The sequence below is a fragment of the Hemitrygon akajei genome, chromosome 8, assembly GCF_048418815.1.
Source record: "Hemitrygon akajei chromosome 8, sHemAka1.3, whole genome shotgun sequence".
In the NCBI taxonomy this organism is placed as follows: domain Eukaryota; kingdom Metazoa; phylum Chordata; class Chondrichthyes; order Myliobatiformes; family Dasyatidae; genus Hemitrygon; species Hemitrygon akajei.
Window position 1 is genome coordinate 29,306,919 of NC_133131.1, and position 26,226 is coordinate 29,333,144.

Here is a 26,226-nt window from a genome sequence, read left to right on the forward strand (position 1 = left end):
TCCCCTGCTCTGCTCAAGCAACTGAACGTTTTTGCCTTAATAAAAGTTGGAATCCTTGCAGCCAGTGCACTGAGTCTTGTTATGCCTTAGGAGTAGCACACAACAATGGACAATTAAGGAAATTACATGGGTTTCTCACCTCTTGAAAACTCCAATAACTATGGTGAACTAACTATGACTCTTTTCCTGCTTTTTAATTACTTACTACAATTGCTATAAACTATGTGACTCAGACTAATGGGAAGGATGAAATAACTGGAAGGGACAAGCAAGCTGTCTCTGTTGTTACAGCAGCAACTGCAGATCTTTGTGGCCACGTAGCACCCCAGTGTGATCAGGCTGCCAAATCTTTCCAAATGAACTAATAAAATTACAGAGTGATGTGTCAAAGGCTAAGTACACTTTATGGACTAAAGCACACTATGTGTACACTATGGGTATAATTGAAAATGAGAGATTCTCAACCACAGCAAGAAAAGTAACAGCAACTGTATGATTTGCCAGAGACACAATCTCAAAAGACGCTGCCAGTATCTGTCACCACTGGACTCTCCCTCAGAAGTTATTTGTACATCTCCAAAAGAACTTTATGCAGTTACCTAAATGCATGGGTTGTGATTTTACACCTGTTATTGTGTTACCTCCATGGTTAGAAGCTTATCAAACTGCTGTAACTGTTGCTAAATTTTATTATGAGAATTTACTCCTAGGCTTGGGATCCCTGAGAAAAATCTTATGACAATGGCCTTCCCTTTATGGGTAATGTTAGATAAGACCTATCAAAAACCTTATAGTGTAAGCATCATTTCACTGGCCCTTACTACCATCAATCTTACAGGGCAGCAGAAAGACAGATCAGGACCCTGAAAAACAACTTAGCTAAATTGCGCTAAGAGATCAAGCTAAAATGGCCAGAGGCGTTCCACTGGCCCTCATCAAAATGCGCTGCGCTCCAAACTATATAACAGGCTTAACACCACGTGAGATAGCTTTGGGACATCTCACTCCCTTTTTAATTCAACAGACGGGCATCCATACTATGTTGCAGTATTGTATAGCACTAAGTAAAGTTCTTAAAAGTTCCCATTAACAGGTACTTGAAGCCCAGAATATCGGGCTGGCTGCAAAGTGTCAGACCTACCCTTCAGGAGACGGGGTACCCTCCCGAATCCTGGAGCTCTGCTGGGAAGGTCCATTCCACGTGTTACTGACCACATTTATCGCTTTATAGGTCCAAGGAAAGCAGACATGGATACGTGCCTCACACATTAAGCCAGTGGTGCCACCTGACCAGCGAACAGGCAGCCAGAAGAATGTTAACACTAAGAACTGACGGAGTGAACTCCTGATCTTTACGATTTGACACCTCAAGTTATCACCGTGCATTATACGTTTTGGATATTCCGGACATCTATTTTCTGCCTAAATTGCAGAATTATCTCATGACATTAATATTCTTAACACTTTTCTTCGCCTCCGTCATGAATGTGCACCATGTACTAACCAGTCCGGTTGTTGGGTGTTCTCTAGAGAGCGCCCATACATTCAGAAAGTGTACTACCAATGCAGTCATACCGCTGGATCGTAGTGTGTTGATTCTGTGTTCTATTTCAATGACAAAGTTAGAAGTGTGAAGGGAGTATGGGTCTGCACTGCCCATTGGAATGACTCTTGCCAATACAACTGTTTTGAGGAATACTAGTAAGAAATAGTTGTCCTAATTGAAACAAACACATATACCCTACTCCTTCAAGGCTGCTACTTGAGGAATAGGGGTAAAGTATATTACTGTAATTATCAAGGGACAGGACTAAGGTAACAGTACGTGCAATGCCAAAACTACTAGAGACCCTCCAAACCCCGTTAATGGTACTTACTGGTTATGTAACTCTTCTAAAAAGTGATCTTTGGCCTGAACTTAAATCATGGACCTGTCATTGTTACCTGGCCATAGATGTACTACCTGCCCTCTCTCTCTCTCTACACCCTACCGTGGGGTTGGCATTAAAGGACTATGGAGATTGCCTGTTCTAGGAACCTGCGAGACTGGCTCATGAGAGCATTGACATGGCCTCAGCACTGCTGGAAAAAGTGGTTACTAATGCAGCCTTAGCGCTGCATGGCACGAGCCAGGCCATCAATGACATTACTGCCGAAATGCTGACAATCCGCACTGTCGCCCCCAAATCGACTAGCACTGGGCTTTCTCTTGTCTAAGGTAGGGGGTCCTTGTGCCATTATTAGCCAGGAGTGTTGCCCCTGATATCAACAGCCAACAGTCCCTCGTTAAACTGTCAAGGATTTTCAGAGACTCTGCGTTATTAAAACTCTAAGATTAATGTTGTCCTCTACAGGACAAAGATAAAGGAATGTGGAAGTTGTGGTAAAATAACAATAGCTTGGGTCAGTTGTAGTCAAGTGCAACCACCGAAGGGACCTCTATTTACTGCAGACGAGATAAACTATGACATTGTGTACTCAAGCCAAACAAGTGAGCTCTCTGCAGCAAGACTTTTCCAGAATGGTCTTCCTAAAACATAGCACAGGGCTCAGAAAAAGTGACACAACAGACTTTTATCAACAAAAATCAGTGAGTTGTTTTGCTATATCTCCCCTCTCGCTGTGAAACAGGGACACCTCTTTTTCCCTTATGATGGAAAGAGAGAGAGCCTGTGGTATGTCGAATACCGGGTGAACGAGCAGTCTTTGGGATACTGCAAGTCCACATCTTTACTGATGCTTTGCTGCACGCTTGAGTGCTTGGTGGAGGGCGCCGATGCTGTTCTTTTGCTGGGGGGGACGTTGCCTTGCTGCTGCTTGTGCATGGGAGGGGGGAGCTGGGGAGGGGGCTTTAGGGTTCTAACATTTAACTGTCATTCATTCTCTGAGGCACATCTCTCTTATCCTGGATGTTTGTGAAGAAAAAAATTTCAGGATGTATATTGTATACATTTCTCTGACATTAAATGAACCTATTGAAACCTTTACACAACATGGGGTGCCAGAGACAGATGAGATAACAGAAGGATGTTAATCAAACCCAACTGAGGCTCTATTGTCTTCAAAAATAACCTCAAAATATCATTGGCTGTCTGCTTGAAGTTTTGATTGACTTTAGCACCGCTATTGTGGGCGGCGATTGACCTTGCGAGTAACAAATTCGAACATATACAATTTATAATGACTAATATCCATAACTGATAAGCCAATTCTGTATAAAAATAGCAGTTTTCTGTTCAGAGTTCAGAACCGTGTGGGTGACTGGGCTTGTGCAATTCTCCTTGTGCACAAGTAAAAAGATTGCTTGAGTTGTAAGAACTCTTGTGTTCTGGGACAAAATATTGATTATTTTATTTGAAAAGCAGCGATGACAATTAGACAATTTTTGATTAACATGGATCCCCCTGCTTGATGTTCACAGTATTTCATTTTCTCAGGATCTGGGCATCACCAAAGAAGCCAGCATTTACTGCTCATTTCTGACTGACCTTGGGAAACTGGCGCTGGGTTACCTTTTTAAACTTCTGCAGTTAGATACTCTGAGTGCTGTGAAGAAATTACAGAACCCAGATCAAGTAACCATGAAGGGACAGGGATATATTTTCAAGTCAGGTTGGCAACTTGGTGGACGTGCAGATAGTAACATTCCCATGTAACTGAAGTCCCTGTTGTGACAGTAGAGGTAATAGGACTGGTTGTTACAGTTGGAGTACTCGAAGTAACATCAGTGCATTTTGTAGACAGGACACTCTAGAGCCTCAGAACCAATTATTCACTAGACACTTTGAGTACAAATTCAATCCAAAGATCTTTGAATTTTGGTTCTTTAAGTCATGCTGGCCCCAAAATGATTGCTCATGAAAGCTGTTAGCTAGAAAGTATACCTATCTAGTTCCATGTAGAATAAGGAAGCTCAAAGAAATTGCAAGTACCGTAGATTCCGGATTTTAAGCCGCTACTTTTTTCCCACATTTTGAACTGCTTTGAACTTTGCGGCCTTTAATACGGAGCGGCTAATGCATTATTTTTTTTCATGCCGCCTCGTAAACATTTTGCCTCGTAACAGTAGACCAATAAAATTGATGAGTAGTTCACAGAGGTCCAATGAAATTGTACGATAAATCAAGCGCACTTTCACAATTAAATTATTGTAAATCAGTCATTTGTACTCACCCTCATCAACATGGAAAACACTCGAAGAAAAGCATTGTGCTGCCTTTATGGCAGTTATTTAGTTTATAATATTTTCGCTTAGTAATTCATTTGTTAGTATTTTCTAAGTTAGAAGTGTTTTAACTATATTTGTTTTCTGTACTACATCGCGGGATGCTATGACGTCACACCCGGTTTCGCCGCGTCTTGTGGGATACCAGTTTGCGATAAACGGAAAGGAGGGGGGGAGCGGCGGAGCCAAAACGCTGCTTTTAAGTTAAAGGCTATCAATAACTTTTCCTGGTAGGCTGCAGTATATATATTTTTTACCAGTCGTTAGGAGATATTGGAATGTTGTTCAGTAAAGAAGTATACGCAACGTATATTTAAAAGTAGCCGCATTATGGGCACGGTTCGAAAAAAAGCATTTGCAATATGTATTTGTTTTTGTTATATGGATTTAATTAAAAGTTAAAAAATCCTCACGTGTAATATCTTTCTGTGTAAATATCTCATATTACAACGTGGGACACCTGCGGCCGAAAATCCGGTGCGGCCTAAAATCCGGTGCGGCCTTTACAAGTAAAAAATTGATTTTATTTCTAAAATTAGAGCCAGCGGCTTTTAATCAGGTGCGCTCTGTAGTCCGGAATCTACGGTACTATTTCTCTTTTCATAATTTCACCCTGAAAACCACAAAAACAATATCAGTTTTAAGTGCCGAATTAAGAAACTCCTTGCTATCTATTCACTACTCAGTTTCACTTAGCAATATTATCATGCCTATGATTTATCATGAGAGAAGACGACATACAGAGAGCGATAATGGAGATTCTTACAAGCTCAGAACTAGCAAGATGTCCTTTGCATTGAGAAGCATTAATGTTTATAGTGCTTCAGGGCAAACTGAATTCCTTAAAAGCTCTGCTCATGTTTAACTACTCACATCAATCATGTTTCTCCACAATTCTGTTCTCCCCGATAACAGCGGCTCAGGGTGGGCAAGTCCTGCATTATTGATGCACACATCCACACCCTGATACAGTGTCTTGATGGCAGAAAACATGGAGAGAATCTCCTCCTCACTGGTTAAGTCGCACTTGTACGGGATCAAAGTGCCTGAATAGCCTGCGCTCTCGCATTCAGCGGCCAGCTTCTGCAAAGGAAAGGAAATGTTTAAGAATGAAGAAAACACTTCTTTCCTCAACACTTGATGCGATAAACTATAATGAAAGGTGGTCAGATTTTCAACTCCAGCTTAGTAAATTTACAAACTCTTTCATTTGCAAGTGGAAGTGTTATTTCTTTAGACAAATTTATGAAGAATATTTAGCCAAGAGATATACAGCACAACTCTTTTCACATGCAATGCAAAATTCAACCAATTTATAACAAAATAAAGATTGCTTGTCTAAGACATTAATTAACATGACTAAGTCCTATGCTCCCCTGGGTGTTTACTGCATGTATAAAAAGGCGAGACTGAGGGCTTGTTAAATAGGCCTGGTACACCAATGACCAGCAAACTGCCTAAATTTATCAGATGTTCACCATCAAGTACTGTTCTGTCAAGAGGCAGGCTACCAGCTGATTGGAAAAGCCCTGTACACAACAGGGTTTTTCAACTCTGCAGCAACCTTCCCCAAAGGATTTCACTAAATTCACCAGAGACAATGTTGATGCTGCATGAACCATCTGTGGTAGATATGTCCATCACCCCGAGGGCCAAAAGATAGCACTGGCCTACGTGTGGCATGGGCAGGCCCAGAGACAGGTAAATGGCCATGGATGGGTAAATCTCATGTCAAAATGATTTTTGTGTAATGAAAAAGGCATGTTTATTAAACAAAAAATCTATAATAGGACAAAGTTCTGAATAAAATTATTTTAATATCCACAAAAATTCATGTTTTCCTTCCCACCACTTTTGTTCACCAAGAACTGAAAAGTGCCTTGCACAGTCTAAGTGTTCATTTTCTGCTGACAAATTGTACCAAAATATTTAAAGATTCAGATTAGATCAGATTAGTCATATATACATCAAAACATATAATGAACAGCATCGATTGTATCAACAACTGACACTAAAACTAGGGGACATAGTCTCAGGATTAGTGGGAGTAGACTTAGGACGGAGATGAGAAGGAAGTACTTTTCCCAGAGAGTGGTGAATCTGAAGAATTCTCTTCCCAATGAAGCAGTAGATACTTAAGACAAGATTGGACAGATTCTTGCATAGTAGGGGAATTAAGGGTTATGGGGGAAAAAGCAGGTAGATGGAGAGGAGTCCACGGCCAGATCAGCCATGATCTTATTGAATGGCGGAGCAGGCTCGACAGGCCAGATGGCCTACTCCTGCTCCTATTCCTTATGTTCTTAAGACACAGTTTGAGAATATGCTGGTGGCAGCCCACAAGTGTTGCCACGCTTTCGGCGCTAACGTAGCATGTCCACAACAATCAGCAGAATAAACGCAGCCGACATACAAGACAGATACAACAACAGCAAAACAAACGCTTCCCCATCAGGGCTCACTGACCCATGTCCTCAGGGCCGACAGATCCTGACCACGGGGATCATGTGTCTTCATCCTCAGCGCCTGCCAACCCAAACTCCATACTCGGGGATCGCTGGAGTCCAATATCTATGCCCAGTGACCAACCTCAAACCTCTGGACCTGGCAACTGATCTCAGGCCTAAATTGTTTCTAGATCTTTCCTAATTCTGCAACAAGAGGTACTTGCAAAAAGGCACTATACACGTGTTAAAGATTATATAAGTAACCCTCTCACCATGGCTCGTAACAAACTAGGCTCATTATCCTGAGCAGCTGCATCACGACCTGGTTCAGAAATTGCACCATCTCAGATCGCGAGACCCTGCAGTGGACAGTGAGGTCAGCTGAGAGGATGATCGGGGTCTCTCTTCCCGCCATCACGGACACTTACACTACACGCTGCATCCGCAAAGCAAACAGCATTATGAAGGACCCCACGCACCCCTCATACAAACTCTTCTCCCTCCTGCCATCTGGGAAAAGGCACCGAAGCACTCGGGCTCTCACAACCAGACTATGTAACAGTTTCTTCCCCCAAGCTATCAAGACTCCTCTTTACCCAGAGCCTGGACTGACACCTTACTGCCCTATTGTCCTGTTTATTATTTATTGTAATGCCCGCACTGTTTTGCGCACTTTATGCAGTCCAGTGTAGATCTGTAGTCTAGTATAGCTTTCTCTGTTTTTTTTTTCTATTACGTAGTTCAGTCTAGTTTTTGTACTGTGTCATGTAACACCATGGTCCTGAAAAACATTCTCATTTTTACTATGTACTGTACATAGCAGTTATGATTGAAATGACAATAAAAGTGACTTGACTTGACTAGTGACTCAGCATTGCATGGATAATGGTGAGAAGGCCACCTTCAATAAGCAACACATGTCTAAGGTTGGCATAGTTCGGCTTCAACCAAACAGGAAAGTTGGAATGTTCTGACTTTCTTCCTCTTCCTCCTTGGAACCATTCATCTGCACAAAGCTCTTCTTACAACAGGATCTCCCCTTTGGGTGGGATTCTCCGAGTATCTTCCATAGTGCACTTCTTTGTACCTCCTAACAAAAGGCCTTAAACCAGACTACTATCCTTCAGAAATCTGGTCCCGCCCAGCCCTCTCGAATATTTAATGGCATCCCACTGGACAGAATGCTACAGCACGTTACCAAACAAACCCAGCTGGTTGATACAACATTCCTAGGCTGAGCAAATGCTCCTTATCTCAGTCAAAATACTAGTCTATGAAGCTTAACTAACAGAAGACACTGTGTTTGCAGAAAACTGCAAAAATAAAAATACCTCATAGCATAGTAGTAGAAATACAATAAAACATGTTCTTAACCAGGGCATTACATTTTCTCCCCACCAAAAATAGTATTGACTTTGTAAGTCTTCAGAACTTATCAATCCATTATTAATAGCACAGTATTCAAATGAATTTTGTGCTTTCAAGATCCCCAATCCATTTGTAAATGGAAGTAACATATCTCACCATGGGGAATGACACAACACTCCGTTTCCCAGGTGCATCATATGCCAGCCTATCTGGGGACTTCCTGACCTTCTGAGACCTCTTTATCTCATCTTCAGTTTAGTTAGCCTCAGGCACTCCTTGTGACTGTTCCTGTTTACTTGGGGACGCCTCCCCGTCTATCACTCGTACTCTCTGACGACCCAGTCCCCCCTGACCCGACTGAACTCAGCTCCCTTCACTTAAAGCAGATGCTGCCGAACATCTTCAACCTCCTCAGATGCTAACTAGTAAGACCTCCCTTGTAAAGGGGTGTCCTCTGTTACACTAACTACTCCTCCAGGGCGTAACATGACAGATTTAGACTGGGTGTGCCACATAGTTTCTCATTTCTGCTCATCAGCCTGCTTAGGAGGAAGCAGCTCTTAACACCGGGTGAACGGACAAGGTTTTCAAAAAATTCTCTCTATTTCTCTCCTTGCGTGCTCCCATGAGCCTTCTCACAATGGGAATATTTGTTCCCACAAGTATGGCAGCTTCACCTTTTTCCAACCAGAACCGGGCAGACCAACACTAGCATATCAATAGTCTCAGCTACTCCAACAACTGCTTCTGAAAACTGCAGTTTCAACAACATGTAACCATCGTACGGGTAATCATCAGCACTAAGCTCCCAAATCTCAAGGGCATTGAGTGGCGTCAATGGTAAATTAGTCAAATACTGGATCTGTAATGCAAAGTAACTTGAGAACCTATATCAAGTATGGCTCTAGCATAAGAACCTTCAATCCGCATGGATACATCAGAGCTTGGTTCCACTAAACCTTCAAGAATAGTGTTTTGCACTCTAGTATTTCCCTTGATACGCTGATTGGAACGTGGTCTCTCTGAGATGCCAGGCCATTCCTTTACTGGGTCCCTCCGTAGTTTTGCTTCTTTTCTTCTCTGTCTGATTAACCGCTGACTTACTTTTCAAAGAGTTTCCTGTCCCTGACAGTTTTGCCTGAAATCTCCTCCTCAGTTGTAACATAAAATACTGTTCACCTCCACACGCCTACCCCCACATTTTAAGCCAGTTCTGGCAAAGATCCAGCGGCCAAGAAGGCTGTGCTGCAACGCTTTGTGGAGAGTGAAGGGTACGACATGGCACAGAAGGTGAAATAGCTATCCACTGCAGCCGAGGGAATCTCCAGTCGTGACGGTTCTTTGTACCACTGGACCAAAATTTTTGAGTGAGTGGAACTGCCCAGTGCAACGGCTTTTTCACTATAAAACTCCTCCTACACAGGTTTACGTCACAGACAACCAACACTCGCCCAAATATACTGTAGATAGTCAGGTACAGGAAAGTTAAATGGAAAAGCCAAAAACATTCTTTATTGGTTAAATAACTCATTACATGTAAGGGTACGTGAACATCATCAGGCATTACGCCACCACGTCATACACCCACGCCTCACTTAGTCAAAATAAAGCTAAGACTCGTTCTCCTGGGCTCCTTGAAGATCAGTATGAAGCTGAAGGGGCCATGTAAAGTGGGGTCACAGTGGCATGTGATCATTTTGGCTAGTCATTGCTACAGTACGTTTTCACCTGAGACAATTTTATAGTGCTAAAGTTTCTCCTCACATATTCCTCATATGAAAAACAGATGATTTTGAAATAGAGTGTACCAGAGACAGTATTGTACAAGTCTAAATGTTGATACCCGTGGACCAGGTGACCACATTAATTTTGATAACCAGCAAGAATTCGCAACAACTGATTTCAAATAACCAGTACATAAATGGTAAGAGTCATCTTCAGCCATACAAAAGACTATAAAATTAAAACTACGTTTGTAAAGTTAACAAAGAAATGTATAAGAAGATGCCTCATGAGACAACTGATAACAATAACCCTGGAAACTAACAACTGCAGAAGACAACTCCGAGCCTCTGACTCTGAGGGAAACTCGCCACATCAAATCCTAGTCAAGTTTATTTATGGAACACGTAGTAAGTGAAAAGAGTTATTGCGTTTTGGAGGCTACAAAACTACTAAAAGAGTTGCGTAGCCAAAGAGTTAATGATGAGTTTTGAGTTGTTTGAACTAAATAAATAAATATAATTAATGGACAAAGTCATTTTCTGGTGTGGTTTGCAATGTGCTGCATTTAATTTGACTTAATTGGCAACTTTACAGTTACAACTGAAAATATTTGGTTATATCATGTACAGACAATACAGTTAAGACTAATGTCGTGTTCTGAAACTGGGGAAGAACAACAACTCAATAAAAAATATTGTAAAGCTCCAAAAATTCAACATGCTCAGGACTTTGGTGGTGTCAGATTGGCAGATTTTCCCAACTACTCAATGTTACTTGCATTAATACCTTAGTTGCTAATTCAGATTTGTACTGTAATCTAAGTTACGAAATAATTTCTATGAACTATGAAGCAACTGCTCATAGTTGGACTCCAATATTTAATTCTTTATAAAATGCTGACAACTCAAAATTAACAGGCCCAAACAAACACAACTATTTCCATTAGTAATACAATACTACCCTCAAATTAATAATGTCCTATACTCTATAATATGGGTTTCTTGAAACGGCTATTAAATTAGCAATTAACAGTTGCATGGGCAATCATTCCTTCATAATGTGAGTTTCTATTCATCTGCACAGTCCTTCCTGCAGGTCCTTTGTTCCACGGTTCCAAGAGGGTATTAAAAAAAAACTTCCACAAAGCAATTCATATAACTTGCACAGTTGAAAGCTTTTTGCTTTAATCCTGCTGATGATTTTCAGCAACTTTCTCATAGCAGGTGGCAAACACAGCCTAAACCTAGTAGATAAAATCATAAAAGAAAAAATCCATCACCCCGGGCAGGCCCTCTTCTCATTGTTACCGTCAGGAATGAGGTACAGAAGGAGGCACACACTCAGCGATTCAGGAACAGCTTCTTCCCTTCTGCCATACAATTCCTAAATGGACATTGAACCCAAGAACACTATCTCACTAATTAAAAATATATATTGCTTCTGTTTTTGCACTATTTTTATTCTATTCATATACATATATACTTACTGTAATCAATTTACTTATGTTTTTTCTATATTATGTATTGCATTGTACTGCTGCTAAGTTAACAAATTTCACAACACATGCCAGTGATAATAAACCTAATTCTGATTTATCCAGTGCACGTACAACAGAATAGAGATCAAACTAGACCCTCACTAAATCACTGAAGAATACACCTAGTAAAATGTAGGCTGATATTATAAGCACACTGTTTTACATCTGGTTAGGCATCAGATACCATATTCAGTCATTCCTTTGATTTTATCCATCCTGAATGGATGTTTGTCAGTCTTCGTTACATACAGTTTTTAAATAAATTCTACTGTATTTCTTTATTTCTTTGGGTTTAAGAAGGTGCTACTGAAGTTGGTTGACAGCTTACTGATGGTTCACAAAGCAAGGAATATGACTAAATACTTTATTAATAATGCTTTTTCTGTGGTAAACTACCAAAATTCATAGTAAAATTTATTATCAGAATATGTCACCACATACAAGCCAGAGATTCTTTTTTCTGCGGGCATACTTGGCAAATCTATAGGACAGTAATTGTAAACAGGAGCAATGGACAACAAATGGTGCAAATGCAGTTGTAAATAACAGGAGCATGTAGTAAAAAGTTAAGAGTCCTTAAGTGAGTGTAGCTATCCCCTTTTGCTCAAGAACCTCATGGTTGAGGATAGTAACTGTTCTTGAACCTGGTGGTGCGACACCTGAGGCACTGACACCAACTACCTGATGGCAACAACAAGAAAAGAGCACGGCCTGGATGGTGAGGGTCTTTAATGATGGATGCTACTTTTCTACGGCAATGTTTCATGTGGATGTGCTCAATCATTGGGAGGGTTTTAACAATGATGTACTAGGCTGAATCCACTACCTTTTGTAGGATTTTCCACTCAGAGGCATTGCTGTTCACATACCAGGCCATAATGTAGCCAGTCAGCACACTTTCCACCACACATCGATAGAAGTTTGCCGAGGGTTTTGACGACATGCCGAACCTCCGCAGATTCCTGAGGGAGTAGAGGTGCTGTCGCGCTTTCTATTTATATTTATATTTATATGATGGGTCCAGGACAGGTCTCTGAGATTGTCACACCCTGGAATTTGAAGTTTCTGACTTTCAACATCTCAGATCCTCCGATGATTACTGGCTCATGGACCTCATTTCCCTCTCCTGAAGTCTACAATCAGATCCTTGGTGTTACTGACATTGAGTGAGTTGTTGTTATTTTCAATATCTCTCCTTTGATTCAGCCCACAGAAGTGGTGGAGCTGTACTTGGCCACACAATAAGTAGCGCAGGGGGCAAGTACACACCCCTGTGGTGCTCCGCTATCGATGGAGATCGTGGAGGAGATGTTTTTGCCAATCTGAACTGACCTTCACCACTGCAAACAATGAAGAGATGAGCGAACGCAAAGTTGACTTGAGGGTTGAGGCATGCAGGTGGCAATACAAATTTGGAATGTGGCATGTTCGAGATGGAGATGGAGCCAGCAAATCGGAGAAGAGTCAGAGCGGAGGAGTTTCGGAGCCTGTCCATCTAAATCAGAAGCGAGGTTGGATTGATTGAAGCGCCAGGCTGATCTGGAAAGGTCAAGAACGAGCTGGAATGAGGCAGCGGCGTCCAGGCCCAAAGCACATCACTGTGGCGGGGCCTGGGTCCTAGTGTGGGGGGGGGGGGGGGTGACCTGGTGTCTGGACAAGTTAAATGCTGGCCCAGAGGGACTGAAAAGGCAGGGTAGTTGGGCCCATTCTGCTCACTCTTCCACGACACTGAGGCTGTGAGGCTGCTCCAGTGCTCTGGGCTTTGTGTCCGCCAGTTTCTTGGCAATTTGTCCTGCCGTGCGACGAGCTGAGGCTATAGGCCTGCTCCAGGCGTCGTGTCAATGGACTCCATTTCATTCTGAATGCTGTTGCTTGCTTTTATCTTTTGCATGATGTGTGTTTTTCCCTTCTCTCTACATATTGGGTGTTGGCCTTTTTTTAAATTGAGTTCTTTTGGGTTTCGTGTTTTGTGGCTGTCTGCAAGCAGGCAGTTTCAAGGTTGAGCAATTTATAAATACTTCGATAATAAATGTACTATGAACTTGTATTTCTTTATTTTCCCGTAAATGGTTGCAAGAAAATGTATCTCAAGGTGGTATATGGTGACAGATACACATTTTGATAATAAATTTTACTTTGAAATTTGACCGTGCCTTCTTGCTTAGTCTTGGTACTATCATCGTTTGTGATCTCTTGCTGGTATTTCCCTCTATTATAATCACCACAAAAAAAAAAGCGCTTGAAAACTCAGCCATAACAGCACTTTCATGACTATCTAGCCTATGGCCGTTCATTATCATGCTGTTTAGATAGAGGCTCTGTTGATTTTACATACTAATGATAGAAAACATTGACAATATCACCGTTGTGATAAACAAATCCTGGCCCAAAGAGATAACATAACTTGAGACTTCCTGGGTGTTCAGATTCTTACTGATATGACGTGCACACAAAAAGGACGAGTTGTTTAAAATTGTACGAGAGGTTAAAAATAAACACGGCATTAATCATTACAGCTCTGAAGTATTTTGTTTAAAAGGTGAATTAAAGATAAGAGTATAGAAAGGATGTGAAAGTTTTGGAGAGAGTGCAGAAAAGGTTCACCGGGAGGTTACCTAGTCTTGGAGTGTTCTAGCTATAAAGGAGACATTGGACAAACCTGGACTGTTTTTATGGAGCCTTGGTGGCTGAGGCCAAATTGACTTTGTAGAGTTTATAAAATTATGAAAAGCCTGGAACTCACTGCAGGGGATGTAGTCTCAGTAATGACATTTAAGGGGCATTTAGACAGATACATGAACAGGGAGGGGGCAAAAGGATAAGGATCATGTGCCGGCAAATGGGACTACATTAATTTGGCATTATGGTCAGTGCAAACATTGTGGGCTGAAGGGCCTGTTCCTGTACTGTACTTTTCCATGTTCTAGAAGGGATTTTGGAGCCACTGGGAATGATTCCCTCAATCCTGCACACTTTTCTGAAAATAATTACAAACTTTAGATTTTCTTAAAATCTAAAGTGATTTGAGGTCATTGTGCAACTCTTGCACAGTAACTGGTCAAGGGGTTCTAAAATGCTCATCAGGTAGCCCAAAAAAAAAAACAGAATTCCAAATCTCTGGCTTTAGGCTTCCACTTTCTAAATCCTGCTTCCCCTATTCAGGATGTTTATCAATAAGTTCACATCACCGAAACCCACAGTTGCCAATTAAATGCAACACTCAATAAAACACACCACGACTTTGCCCAATAACGATATTAACCACGATTAGTTTAAACAACTCAAAGATGCACTGTCTACTTCAAAAATTACTCAACTCTTTGATTTCACAACCTTAAAGTTCAGAGTTACACAACACTAATTACTTTAACATCCAAAACATACCACTTGCCTTTACATATTACCCAATCTAGAAGAGCCCAGCCAGAGTTCAACTTGGCAAATTCTTCTCAGAATCTCAGACCCAGGATCATAGCCTTCAGTGGTTACTCTTTGGAGTCACTGCTGCTGATCACTTTGCAAGGCACCCTTTAAAATACATTTCTTCACATACTTTCTTAGTTCTTTATGGCCAATTATACAGGCGCATTTCCAGTCCTGATCCACCCATGTACGTGTTTTAAACTTCTTCAAATCTCTGTGAGCAGCATCCCAGCATTGCTTCAATGAGTTTGTCCATTATAAAAGGTGCCTGTTTTGCTTTTGAAATTTACTTTTCTTCAGCTGGCTGTCAGCTCCCAGAACACAGCTGCTCATGGGGCCAGATTCAGTTCATAGATCTGGGTTGACACAATTCTACTTGCAATAAGACTGATCAGCAGTCAATGGGGTGACCTTCCTTTACTATGTTCTTTGTTCTGTGTTTCCCAGATCTCTCCCTTTCTAGGAAGCAAAATGTCTTCCCAGGACCTCTCTAGATGCTGTACACTGGAACATTTGAATGCTATTAAATATAATCAGTACTGGCTGATGGCGTAGTGGCATCAGCACTGGACTTCTGGGCGAGAGGCCCAGAGTTCGAATCTGGCTGGCTCCCTTGCACGCTCTCCATCCGTGCCTGGGTTGAGTGTCGAGCTAGGAACTGGACTTCATGAAAAAAAAACCTGGAGAAGGATGGGCTCTGCCGGGTTTCAGATGCCCGTACAATGAGCAATCACCAAAAAGATCGGTGCAAAAAGCTTGTCATGACGGCGGCGCCCCGACGACTCCACCAGGAGTTAAGGGTGCGCGTACACACACACACACACAAAATCAGATCTGTTGCGTTATTAATCTATAGTCACCCCACACTTGTGCCAGTGGTCACTGCTTCCTTTCCAGCTTAAAACTCCAGGTTAACATTTCTTACATCGTTTTTAAAGCACTTAATAATTCTCTCAATGCAGAAAAGCATGCTAAGTTTATTGATATTCTCTTAATTCCTTTTCAAGATTGTGAACCGGAAGGAGCAGCAGCACTATTTACCCAGCTTCTTCCAGTGCATTTCTCCATATCTGCTTATGATTAAGTTGGGCTGTATCTTGTGTCGGCTCTCCGATTCCTCCATTCCCCGTAACGGATCCTCTCAACATTCCTGTTAATACAGATTATTCTTCTATCACCCACCAGAATTAATTTACAATGGCCAGTCGCAACAGCCAATATGAAATTTAGTCCCATGTAGTCACAACGAAAAGATGCAAACTCAACAGTCAAAATAGCACTGCAGTTCAGAATTCCCACCCCCTCCCAGGTTGATGGAGTTGGAATTCAACTGAAGTACCTGCAGCTCTGCTGTGCTTTCAAAATTAACCTTCATCTCTACTTAACATAGAAAACAAACACGAATACAGCACAGTGATCATTATCAAACGCTGCTTTTTTTTTACTGTTGGCATGATTTGTATTTTTTTCTTTCTCTGCATATTAGGGGTTGCTCTTTTTTTGGGTGCTATCGGGTTTCTTGCTTACTGGCTGCCTGTAAGCAGACACATCTCAAGGCTATATAATTTATACGTCCTTTGGTAATAAATATACTTTAAGTCTTGGAAATAATTGAAAGGTTCACTGCTATGATTTACAATTCAACCTTCGGTATATCGATGACCTTTTACTGAACATTAATCACAATTTTTATATATAGTCTGCAGTTTAATCACAGTTAGAAAGTCTGTCCTTAGCACAATTTAGAGAAAGCAGAGATTCATATAAAAGCAACAAAAATTACTAACTAGTATGTTTAAGCAGAAAAGGAAAAACCGAGGACTGATATGAGATTGGGCTATCTTCAGATTTATGCTAAGTGATGCAACAGATTTGATATTCATAGCACATTAAATTTAATTTCCATGCTCTGCGTGATACACAAGTAGTACACATTTTACTACAAAGGCCAGTAGGGATAGGTACACACAGATCATCTACTAAGTATTTAGTTGGAGTGGCACATATTAAACATACACTGATGCAATCTCAAATGACCCGTTGAGGCAAGAGTTGTGAAACTGCATTTCTGCGGCAGCTTTGCAATAGCTTACATCAGTCTGATACAGCAATTTGAATTTCACAACAGGACAAAATTACTCCCATTTTGAAAGCCTCGGGGACGTGCTGGTAATGAAATATTAGGTAATCTATGATGTGCATCTCATGGCTTAACAGTCCCAGACATCAGATGATGATCACATGATGTCTTGATTGTGAAGCTGCTAGACTAACATCATCAGCAGTAGCAGAATCATGAGTCTGTAATATTCCCAGAATCCTATCATGATTCAACAGCTCTTGAAATATTCCTCAACGATTTAGTAGTACTTAGCTCAAGCAGCTGCTTTTAACCGTGTAGAAATCCCGAATCTTAATTTTTTTCCTAACTATATTAAAGGTGTTGCTTCCTGAAGTAATGCTATTCTAAAATTACACCTGTGCAAGAAGGTCAATGAAATGATCATACTAGCAATAAATGTTTAGTAATTTTGTTGCCACCCACCAACTGATTACACACCATCCAAAAGACCAATGAGATATACAAGGAATTCATTTCCTAATGCTGAGTCACATCCTGCAAATAGGGTCAGAAACTTTGTCAGTAAATAGATCACAATCATTTATTTTACATGCTCAACAAGTAGATAAAAGGTGGCTAATAAAAGCATACCTGTTACTTCATTAGCGAGAGGGTAGAAAACAAAGAGTGATATTATAACACCATTTAGGCTATAGCCTAAGGACGTTGTAGGCCGGTCAGCAGCGTAATGGAATCCGCACCAGACTTGCAGGTGAGTGGTCTCAGGTTCGAACCTAGCCGGTTCCTTGCACACTTTCCATACGTGCTGGTTGAGCGTTGAGTTGACAACTTGGCCTCATAAAAATGGTCAAAAAAAAAAGAATGCTGAAGAAATGGAAAGGTTGCCACCCAATGTGCCACAACGCGTGGAGAGGAGCAAGAATAACAACTCAATGAGAAAATCTGCAGATGCTGGAAATCCAAAGCAACAACAACAAATTGTTCATTTCGACGGATGCTGCCCACTAAGGACATAGTGCAATTCTGTTTGCCACATGCCTGAAAGGGCGCAATTGCTATGGAAGGTGCAAAGCAGATTCAACATGCTTCCATTGGTGATGAACTGTTTCAGCTACAAGAAGACTGGATAGACTAGATTTGTTTTCCTTGGAGAGGAAAAGGCTGAAATGAGAGGTTTAAGGTAAAGGACAGGAAATAAGAAAGGGTAAGAGGTTACAATAATGAAGGCATCATCTCTCTAACTTGTACAATAAAAATAACAAGCATTTGTCTCCAAAACCACCCTATCTATAACTTCTATTTCCTTCACCAGTTCTCTAAATGACAGAACAAAGATAATAACCTATCAAAACATCTTGATGGAAGATGAGATAGGAACCATGGAATAATAGGGAAAAGGAAAATTAAATAATAGGGTAAGACGAGGCAACACACACCAATCCTCAGAGTGATCAGAAGTGGATAGAGTGAGCAATCTCAAATTCCTGGGTGCTACTATCCCTGAGGACCTAACCTAGTCCCAACATATCAATGCAGCTATAAAGAAGGTAAGATAACGGCTATATTTCATTAGGAGTTTGAGGAGATTTGGTGTGTCATCCAAAACATAAATTTCTACAGATGTACCATGGAGAGTATTCTAACTGGCTGCATCACTGTCTGGTATGGGGGTTACTGCACAGGATCAAAGTAAGCTGCAGAGAGTTGTAAGATTAGTCAGCTCCAACACAGGTACGAGCCTCTGCAGTATCCAAGACAACTTCAAGGAGCGGTGCCTCAAAAATGGTATTGTACTGCTGCTACACAGTAACAAACTTCATGACGTATGTCGGTGATATTAAACCTGATTCTGACTCTGGACCCAATGTACAGAGACGTAAGTAATGTAACTCTCATTATGTAAAAGATCTATTGTGCTTGGTATTCTATTAAAACAGTACACATTACAAAACGCAACTTCAAAATATTGTAGATAAAAGGTAAATGGCTATTAATGTTCAAAAATTGATCATTTAATTTTAATCTCAAATATGTTAGTTACCAGCAGATCCAATCTTTTGAATACTATGTTCTCATGGCATACGAAATTTCAAAAATCTCTATTTTTGATTCTTCTTAACTCCTGTGAAAAATCCCTGTATAATCTCATGATAGTCAAGCGTGTCGTCTAAAATACAATCATCATTTGGGTTCATGCTAAGCTTGAATAGATTCAAAACTAGGTTGGCGAACAATTTCCGAACACTCACTTCTATTTCGGAGAGCAGCGCTTTAACCAAAGTGGAGCGATTTGACTCTTTCAGTCAGTCTCTGTGGCAATTAGATTGGTTTTCTTTCTTGAAGAAGAACACAACTGCCATATCACTTAGATCCTTCTGACTATGTGAAGTGTCTTTTCACTAGAAATACCACCTTCTCTTATGGTTTCAATTATTTTTCTTTTCATTTAGGCCTTCTCAATTTGTTGAACAGGGCAGCAATAGGTTGAAAAATAAGTTAAAAATAAAAATAAAAATAATTCCCCTTGGTGTCATCACAATGCTAACGTTTTAACAGGATGGTACTACCTGGGATGGTCAATGGAACAGTCGGAATTTCAGATGACCACCATCCAGGTTGGAACTAAGGAACAGATGGTTAACTATATAATTCCCACATTTGTTCATCTCAAATTGTCATGCCTCATCCAAGATTTTTGCAGATCCTCGAAAAGCAACTATTCAACCAAATACAAGTATTAGCACAAAAAGACTCATTGGTTGAGTAATTTCACAGCAAACTGCTTTTCTGTAACTTTGAAAGTATTAATTGCTGTAATGTGAACAAAGTCAGCAGAGAGAGACTGAGGTTGGTGGATATAGAAGTGGTTTATTCAACAAAATGAGACACTCTCTGGAGGAAGAGGACTGCTTGACCCTATGTTACATGACATTTTGTAAGCTAAAGATCAAAGGACAATTCTATATTTACAATGTATCTACAATGCTTCCTTTGAACTACATACAATTTTTATGGGCATCCTGGGCATTGCAGCCTCTGTACAGAGACTGGCCGTCACTTCCCCATGCACCCCATCAACAATCCCCCAAATTTCCACAGCCATCAATTCTCACTTGCAAGCAATAAATCACTTAACAGTTACTTATTGCCGGAGTTTGACTTACTGTTAGATATGACTTTCTTTGACTATAGGGTCTGAATAATGCTTCTGGAAGAAGCAGTGGTCTATGTTCTAAATTAGTTCAATATAGTGAGAGGGCCCTTCTCACAACAATGTTTATAAAACACAAAACCAATACAATTTTTCCACTTTAAAAAAGTTATTCTAACCAATGTAATTGGATAAACAGAAGAGTCTGCTGTGCACACATTTCTCCTGTTTATTATTTAATGATCTGATGCACGTCCTACTATTTACTATGTCTAGTCCCTGAAATAGGCACTACAGATTAAATCACAAACAAGAGAAAATCTGCTGATGCTGGAGATCCAAGCACACACACAAAATGCTGGAGGAACTCAGCAGGCCAGGCAGCATCTAAGGAAAAGAGTCCTGCTGAAGGGTCTCAGCCCAAAATGTTGACTGTTTACTCTTGTCCATGGATGCTGCCTGACCTGCCGAGTTCCTCCAGCAGTTTGTGTGCATTACTACGGACTAAATGCATGGTAATATCAGCAGTGGTTTTCCTAATCCTGCAGTATCAAGGCTGAGAGTGAGAAACGACATGCTGCTTGGCCGATTTAAGCAGTCGGGGTGTCGGGGCTGGAGGAGAGGGACGGGGTAGTGTTTAGCTCGCTGTTCGTGAGGTTTACTCATCTCTGCGCTGAACTGAGGCCGTGGCCTGCATCTTGGATTGGCTGTGACTGGCTTCGTGGCTGTGGAGTCACTTTCGTGAGCTTCATTTCTGAATGTTACTTGCTTACTTTTATTGTTTGCTCGATTTGTTTTTTTCCCCCTGCATGTTGGGTGTTTGACGGTCCTTTATCGTGGGTTTCTTTGTTTTGTGGCTGCCTGTAAGGAGACGGATCTCAAGGTTGTATAACTGGTGAGGCCAAATTTGGTGTATTGTGTGCAGTTTTGGTCACCCAGTTACAGGAAGGAAATTAATAAGGTTGAAAGAGTGCAGAGAAGGTTTACAAGGATGTTGCTGGGACTTGAGAAACTGAGTTACAGAGAAAGGTTGAATAGGTTAGGACTGTATTCCCTGGAGCGTAGAAGAATGAGGGGAGACTTGATAGAGGTATATAAAATGATGATGGGTATAGATAGAGTGAATGCAAGCAGGCTTTTTTCCACTGAGGCTAGGGGAGAAAAAAAACCAGAGGACATGGGTTAAGGGCGAAGGGGAAAAGGTTTAAAGGGAACATGGGGGGGGGGGGGCTTCTTCACACAGAGAGTGGTGGGAGTGTGAAATGAGCTGCCAGATGAAGTGGTAAATGTGGGCTCACTTTTAACATTTAAGAAAAACTTGGACAGGTACATGGATGAGAGCGGTACAGAGGGATATGGTCCAGGTGCAGGTCAGTGGGACTAGGCAGAAAAATGGTTCGGCACAGCCAAGAAGGGCCAAAAGGCCTGTTTCTGTGCTGTAATGTTCTATGGTTCTAAAGTATACATACTGTGAACTTCACTGCACTCATTATACATATCTCCCTTCTTCAACTACAAAACTCATCTGTGCCGCACTTCCTCCCAGCAGACCTTTAGGTCATTGCCACTCTTTCTAGCGAAAGCAGCAATATTTTCAGCTCTTTGGTTCTCTACGTGGTTGGCAGCTTCATTTCTCCCAAGTCAAATGATGCATTAGTAAGGGTGTAGTCTTCCGGAAAATACATTGAACAGATTCAAAGTTCAAAGTAAAATTTATTATCAGAGCACAGACCTGTCACCACACGCAATTGTAAAATTCTTTTTCCTGCTGGGGTACTCTGCAAATCTATAGAACAGTGACTGTAAACAGGTTCAAAGAACAAGAAGCTGGGCAAATGTAAATAAATAGCAATAAATAACGAGCATGAAATAACGGAGTCCTTAAAGTGAGACTATCGGTTGTGGGAACACCAGGTGCAGGAGGAGTGTAGTTAACCCTTCGTGTTCAAGCGCCTGATGGTTGCGGGGCAGGAACTGTTCCTGAACCTGACAGTGTGAGTCCTGGAGCATCTGTACCTTTAACCTGCTGGCAGCAGGGAGAAAAGGGCACGGCCTGGCGGTGAAGACCTGTCAAGCTTCATCTGTCACATGATATCAGTCCAATGATAATCAGGAAATCACGTCTCAAGTATGATCAAACCTCTGAAGAATACCCATTGTCACAGCACAATCAACACCACAAACGTGACATTATTCAAAGACTTACTTCGTTCAGAAATAATACTGAGATGCCCAGAATAGTAATAATACTTTCTATTGTCTACACCTATACATGGCTGTTTCTTTTGGCACCTCCATAACAATATTCATTGGGTTCATGGAGCTACTCAAAAAGACAATGCTGTATAATCAAAATGCAGGGTTGCTCCCAATTATTTTTGCAATGATCTCAACAGCGTTATGTAATACTATCCAGAGGCAGAAGTCTAATATTAGAATGACCGCTCTGGACCTCTGACAACATGCATTGACTGTGAGAAGAGTCTCAAAAGCTGCAGTTCTCTTCCAAGTAAAAACCAAAAGTCAGTTTCAATAACAAACTGGCCACAAATTCAGGTCGAAGGTCTAATCTGACAGCAGGGGAAATTGCAGTGACATTCAAGACAGTTTTACACCGCTCGATCCAGCGTATGTTGGAACACAAATGCTGTAGGTGCTGCGTACTTTGTGGTATAAATATTAAACGGTAACTTCAAGTAAGGTGTTGAAAGTTCACTCTTCCAGAACTCAACTGTGAAACTGAAGGAACCTCACCAGAAGTTTGGGGAACAGGAAGTGACGCCTGGGAATTCTCGAGCCGGTGAACTCCGTCTTTGCTCAAGCAGAATGGATGTCTGCTTTTACAGACCCAATCAGAGAAACACTCTACAGCTGCAAAACGATGCGCGGGTAGGAGATTAGCCATGACCTTGACGGCCACTCCTACACTTACATTCAGAAGTTAATATATCTGACATTGAAAGATAATCACCTCTGCCGTGTCATTTGGTTATATCTTTAGCTTAGTTCAGGTGTGATTTGTTTTCTGGTGTTGAAAAAGGTTAGCTTCTGCTTCTGTAAATAAACAAAGCTTAATTATACGATGCTTTTTCTCTCTACGTACTGAAGCACCGAATTAGTATTTATACACGAGCTCAGGATCTATTTGAACCAAGTCTATGTCACCCTTCATTGACTGCTAATTGCCATCATTGCTCCACTACTCAGACCAACACAAGCGAATGGATTCAGAGAACCATCCGCCACAAGCAGGACTTCACGGTGGTCAAACATTTTAATTACAATTCCCGTTCCGATGTGTCGGTCCTTGTGCTCAAGGTGGAGGAGCAACACCTTGTATTCCGTCTGGGGACCCTCCAAACTGATGGCATGAATATAGATTTCTCCTTCCAGTAAATAAACTCCCCCCCCCCCACCACCCTTTATTCTCCACTTCGACCTTTTACTTCTTTGCACCCGCCTATTCCCGTTGGGTCCCCTTCTCCCGTGATCCACTCTCCTCTCCCACCAGATTCCTTCTTCTCCAGCCCTTGACCTTTCCCACCCACCTGACTTCATCTGTAACCTTCCAGCTAGCTTCTTCCTCCCCCCCCCCCCCCCCCCACCCACCCACCTTTTTATTCGGGCATCTTCCCCCTTCCTTCTCAGCCCTGAGGAAGGGTCTCGGCCCGAAACATGCACTAGCTAATCATCTCCACAGATGCGGAGTCCCTCCAGCAGTTTGTGTGTCTCGCTCTGGATCTGCACACTTTCTCGTGGTTCGGTTGTAGAGAACTGACAGGCTAAGACTGAGGCACAAAGGGAAAGTATCTAAATGAGCAAATTAAAAAGCCATTTGTAACATACTTAAAGCAAAGTGAAAGAAAAATGTAAGTTCTGCACAATCTGACGTGGACTTAAGGTGGTCTTCTCCGTTAAATATAAAATCACTCAAAGCTGTGAACATGTGCATAAAACTATATCAAAAAACTGCAATACCAAGTGATAACAGCAGGAAAAATAGTCAAGGCCAATACAACATCCCCTGAGCTCTAACTGTGAAAATTAGTATGTTTCTACAAAAAGTAGCTGCTTTTTGTAACTGATAAATAATAGTTAATACAGTTTATTCAGTCATTGCATGAGCAGACAAGAAAGGAATCTGCGTAAGACACTGCTCTCTACCACCCAAACGCGTTTCCCTCCGCGCAAATAAAAAGGTAGCAAGTGGGAGATCTGACCCTGGTTGTCAGAGAGGAGGGACACAATATTCAGGAACTACTTCCAACACACACGGCGGTTACTTCCGTGAATCCGGCTACGAGAAGAACAGGCTGCCCGCTGAGTGTTTATTAAGACAGACAGGTTGGAAGAAGTGGGGGAATGCAGATAAAGAGAAACACTAAGAAATAATAATGCAACGAGATGACAAATGTTAATTTGGTAAAACGACCCAAGTGTCGCTTAGACAACAGCAGCGCGCAATCAAATAAAAACGAAAGTAACAAAAAAAATAGACATGTACCGTACAATTTACAGTCGGCGTATTCAACCAGCAAATGTCTCCAATTGAACGGCACAGTAATAACAATTTGAGCTGAAGAAATGGTCACCTCAGTTTACGGACATCAAGCCCATATAATTATTCTCACTCGTTACGGTGAGATAAGTATACTGGCCGTTTAAACAATGCTACACATGGTGTCCCTTCTGCAGCAGACGAGATGAATTGCCCTCGCTTGCAAACTGGAGGGAATAGCTGACCGCGTACGATCCAGGGATTTCAAGGTAAAGTGTTGACCAGAGGGACACAGGAACCCTGTCAACTATACACCCCCACAACCCTACCGCACCGGGCTGGCGATCTCACCTCCACAACCTCCGATGGTCGTGACAGATGGAACTGCCCAACTTTCCAACAGTCCTTCGGCGAGGAACAATTATTCCGCCGCCGGACGGGCGCGAACCCACGTCGCTCTGGGGAACACATCGCCGTCTGACAGCTCAAGCCCGGCAGCCAGCGGCGGCCTGGCTGCTGTCGGTGTGTCGGCGGCGGTTCCCCGTGTCCTTACCTCGATCTTGTCCACTCTACGGGCGCAGCCCACCACTTTCATGCCGTGCTGGACCAGGGCCCGGGCGATGGCCGCGCCGATCCCCACCGAGGCTCCGGTAACCAGAGCCACGCGTCCGTTCCAGCGCTCCATCGCGGCCGAGTGTCGGGGGTTCCGCGGGCAAAGGCTGCGGGAGGACGCGGAGACGATTCCCTTCACTCGTTCGCCCTCACAACTTACAAGCCCCGCTTCACTCCCGACAGAGTCCGCAGCACTTGGACCCGCCGCAGAGCAGGCTGGGACTTGTAGTCCTCAGAGAAGCGCGTGGGCGAGGTCGCGATGCCGCGGTGCGTCCTGGGCATTGTAGTACACCGCGATGCATTCTGGGACAGAGGACACCACTCAAGGATCAGAAGCGGGGTCTCGACCCAAAACGTCGGCAATCCCTCCCCTCGACCCGCACCGGGATCGTTCCTCCAGCAGGTTTTTTTTTCATTTGCTCCAGATTCCAGTATCATGTGAGCGTACTCAACGACCTCTGAGGCCAGGACGTGGTATTCTTACTGAGTGGAAATTTATAGAGGACCATATCTCCAGCAAAGCCGGGAAAAAACACACTAGACATTTCTGCGCATGCGCAAGGTCAGCAGACTCCCTACTCCCCTCCCTGGGGCTGACATTTGATGCCGAGGGAGAGGTATGACTGTGCTCATCACAGCGGGAGACGCAGAAATAACTCCGTTTCCAAGAAATAAGATCACACTACTTCGGTGGGTGAAGTTCTGTGAACAGATAACCCTCCTCCCCTTTATATCTTGTTACAAATAACTTCACCAGGCTGCAAAAACCGGTTACTTATTTGTCACCAAAGTGCTTATATGTTATCATATACTAACGAGATTCATTTTCTTGCAAGTATGTACAGGGGAAAAAATAAAGTACAATATAATCTACGAAAAACTGCACATAAACAAAGACTGACAAACATCCAACGTGCAAAAAAACTCTTTAAATTTTTAAACAACTGAATACATGAGACCTAAGAGTCCTTGAAAATAAATCTGAAGGTTGAGAGTTGCTGTCAGTGAAGTAATCCACGCCGGCTCGGCAGCCTGATTGTAATAGGGGAATAACTGTTCCTGAACTTGGTGTTATGCGACTTGAGGCTAATGCCTCCTGCCCAATGGTAGCACGGGCTAGATAGTGGGGATATTTACTGATGGGTGCTGCTTTCTTG

General features: G+C 42.1%; 1 protein-coding gene across 4 annotated transcripts in view; it reads right to left on the bottom strand.

Annotated features, from left to right (window-relative positions):
- dhrs11a (dehydrogenase/reductase 11a) overlaps positions 1-25,348 on the bottom strand; it is a 98,203-nt gene extending 72,855 nt beyond the window's left edge. For 2 of the 4 annotated variants that reach the window (XR_012099907.1, XM_073053532.1), the window contains exons 1-2: positions 25,011-25,343; positions 5,099-5,308 (exon numbers count right to left, since the gene is read on the bottom strand). Coding sequence is in view for 3 of the 4 variants with exons in the window: in XM_073053532.1 (XP_072909633.1) it covers positions 5,099-5,308; positions 25,011-25,142 (342 nt within the window). In the remaining variant the exon portion in view is untranslated. Of the gene's footprint in view, positions 1-5,098; positions 5,309-24,808; positions 24,988-25,010 lie in introns of those variants that run through there. The other 2 variants (XM_073053533.1, XM_073053534.1) reach the window with 2 other exon arrangements.
- Between the last annotated feature and the right edge of the window lie 878 nt (positions 25,349-26,226).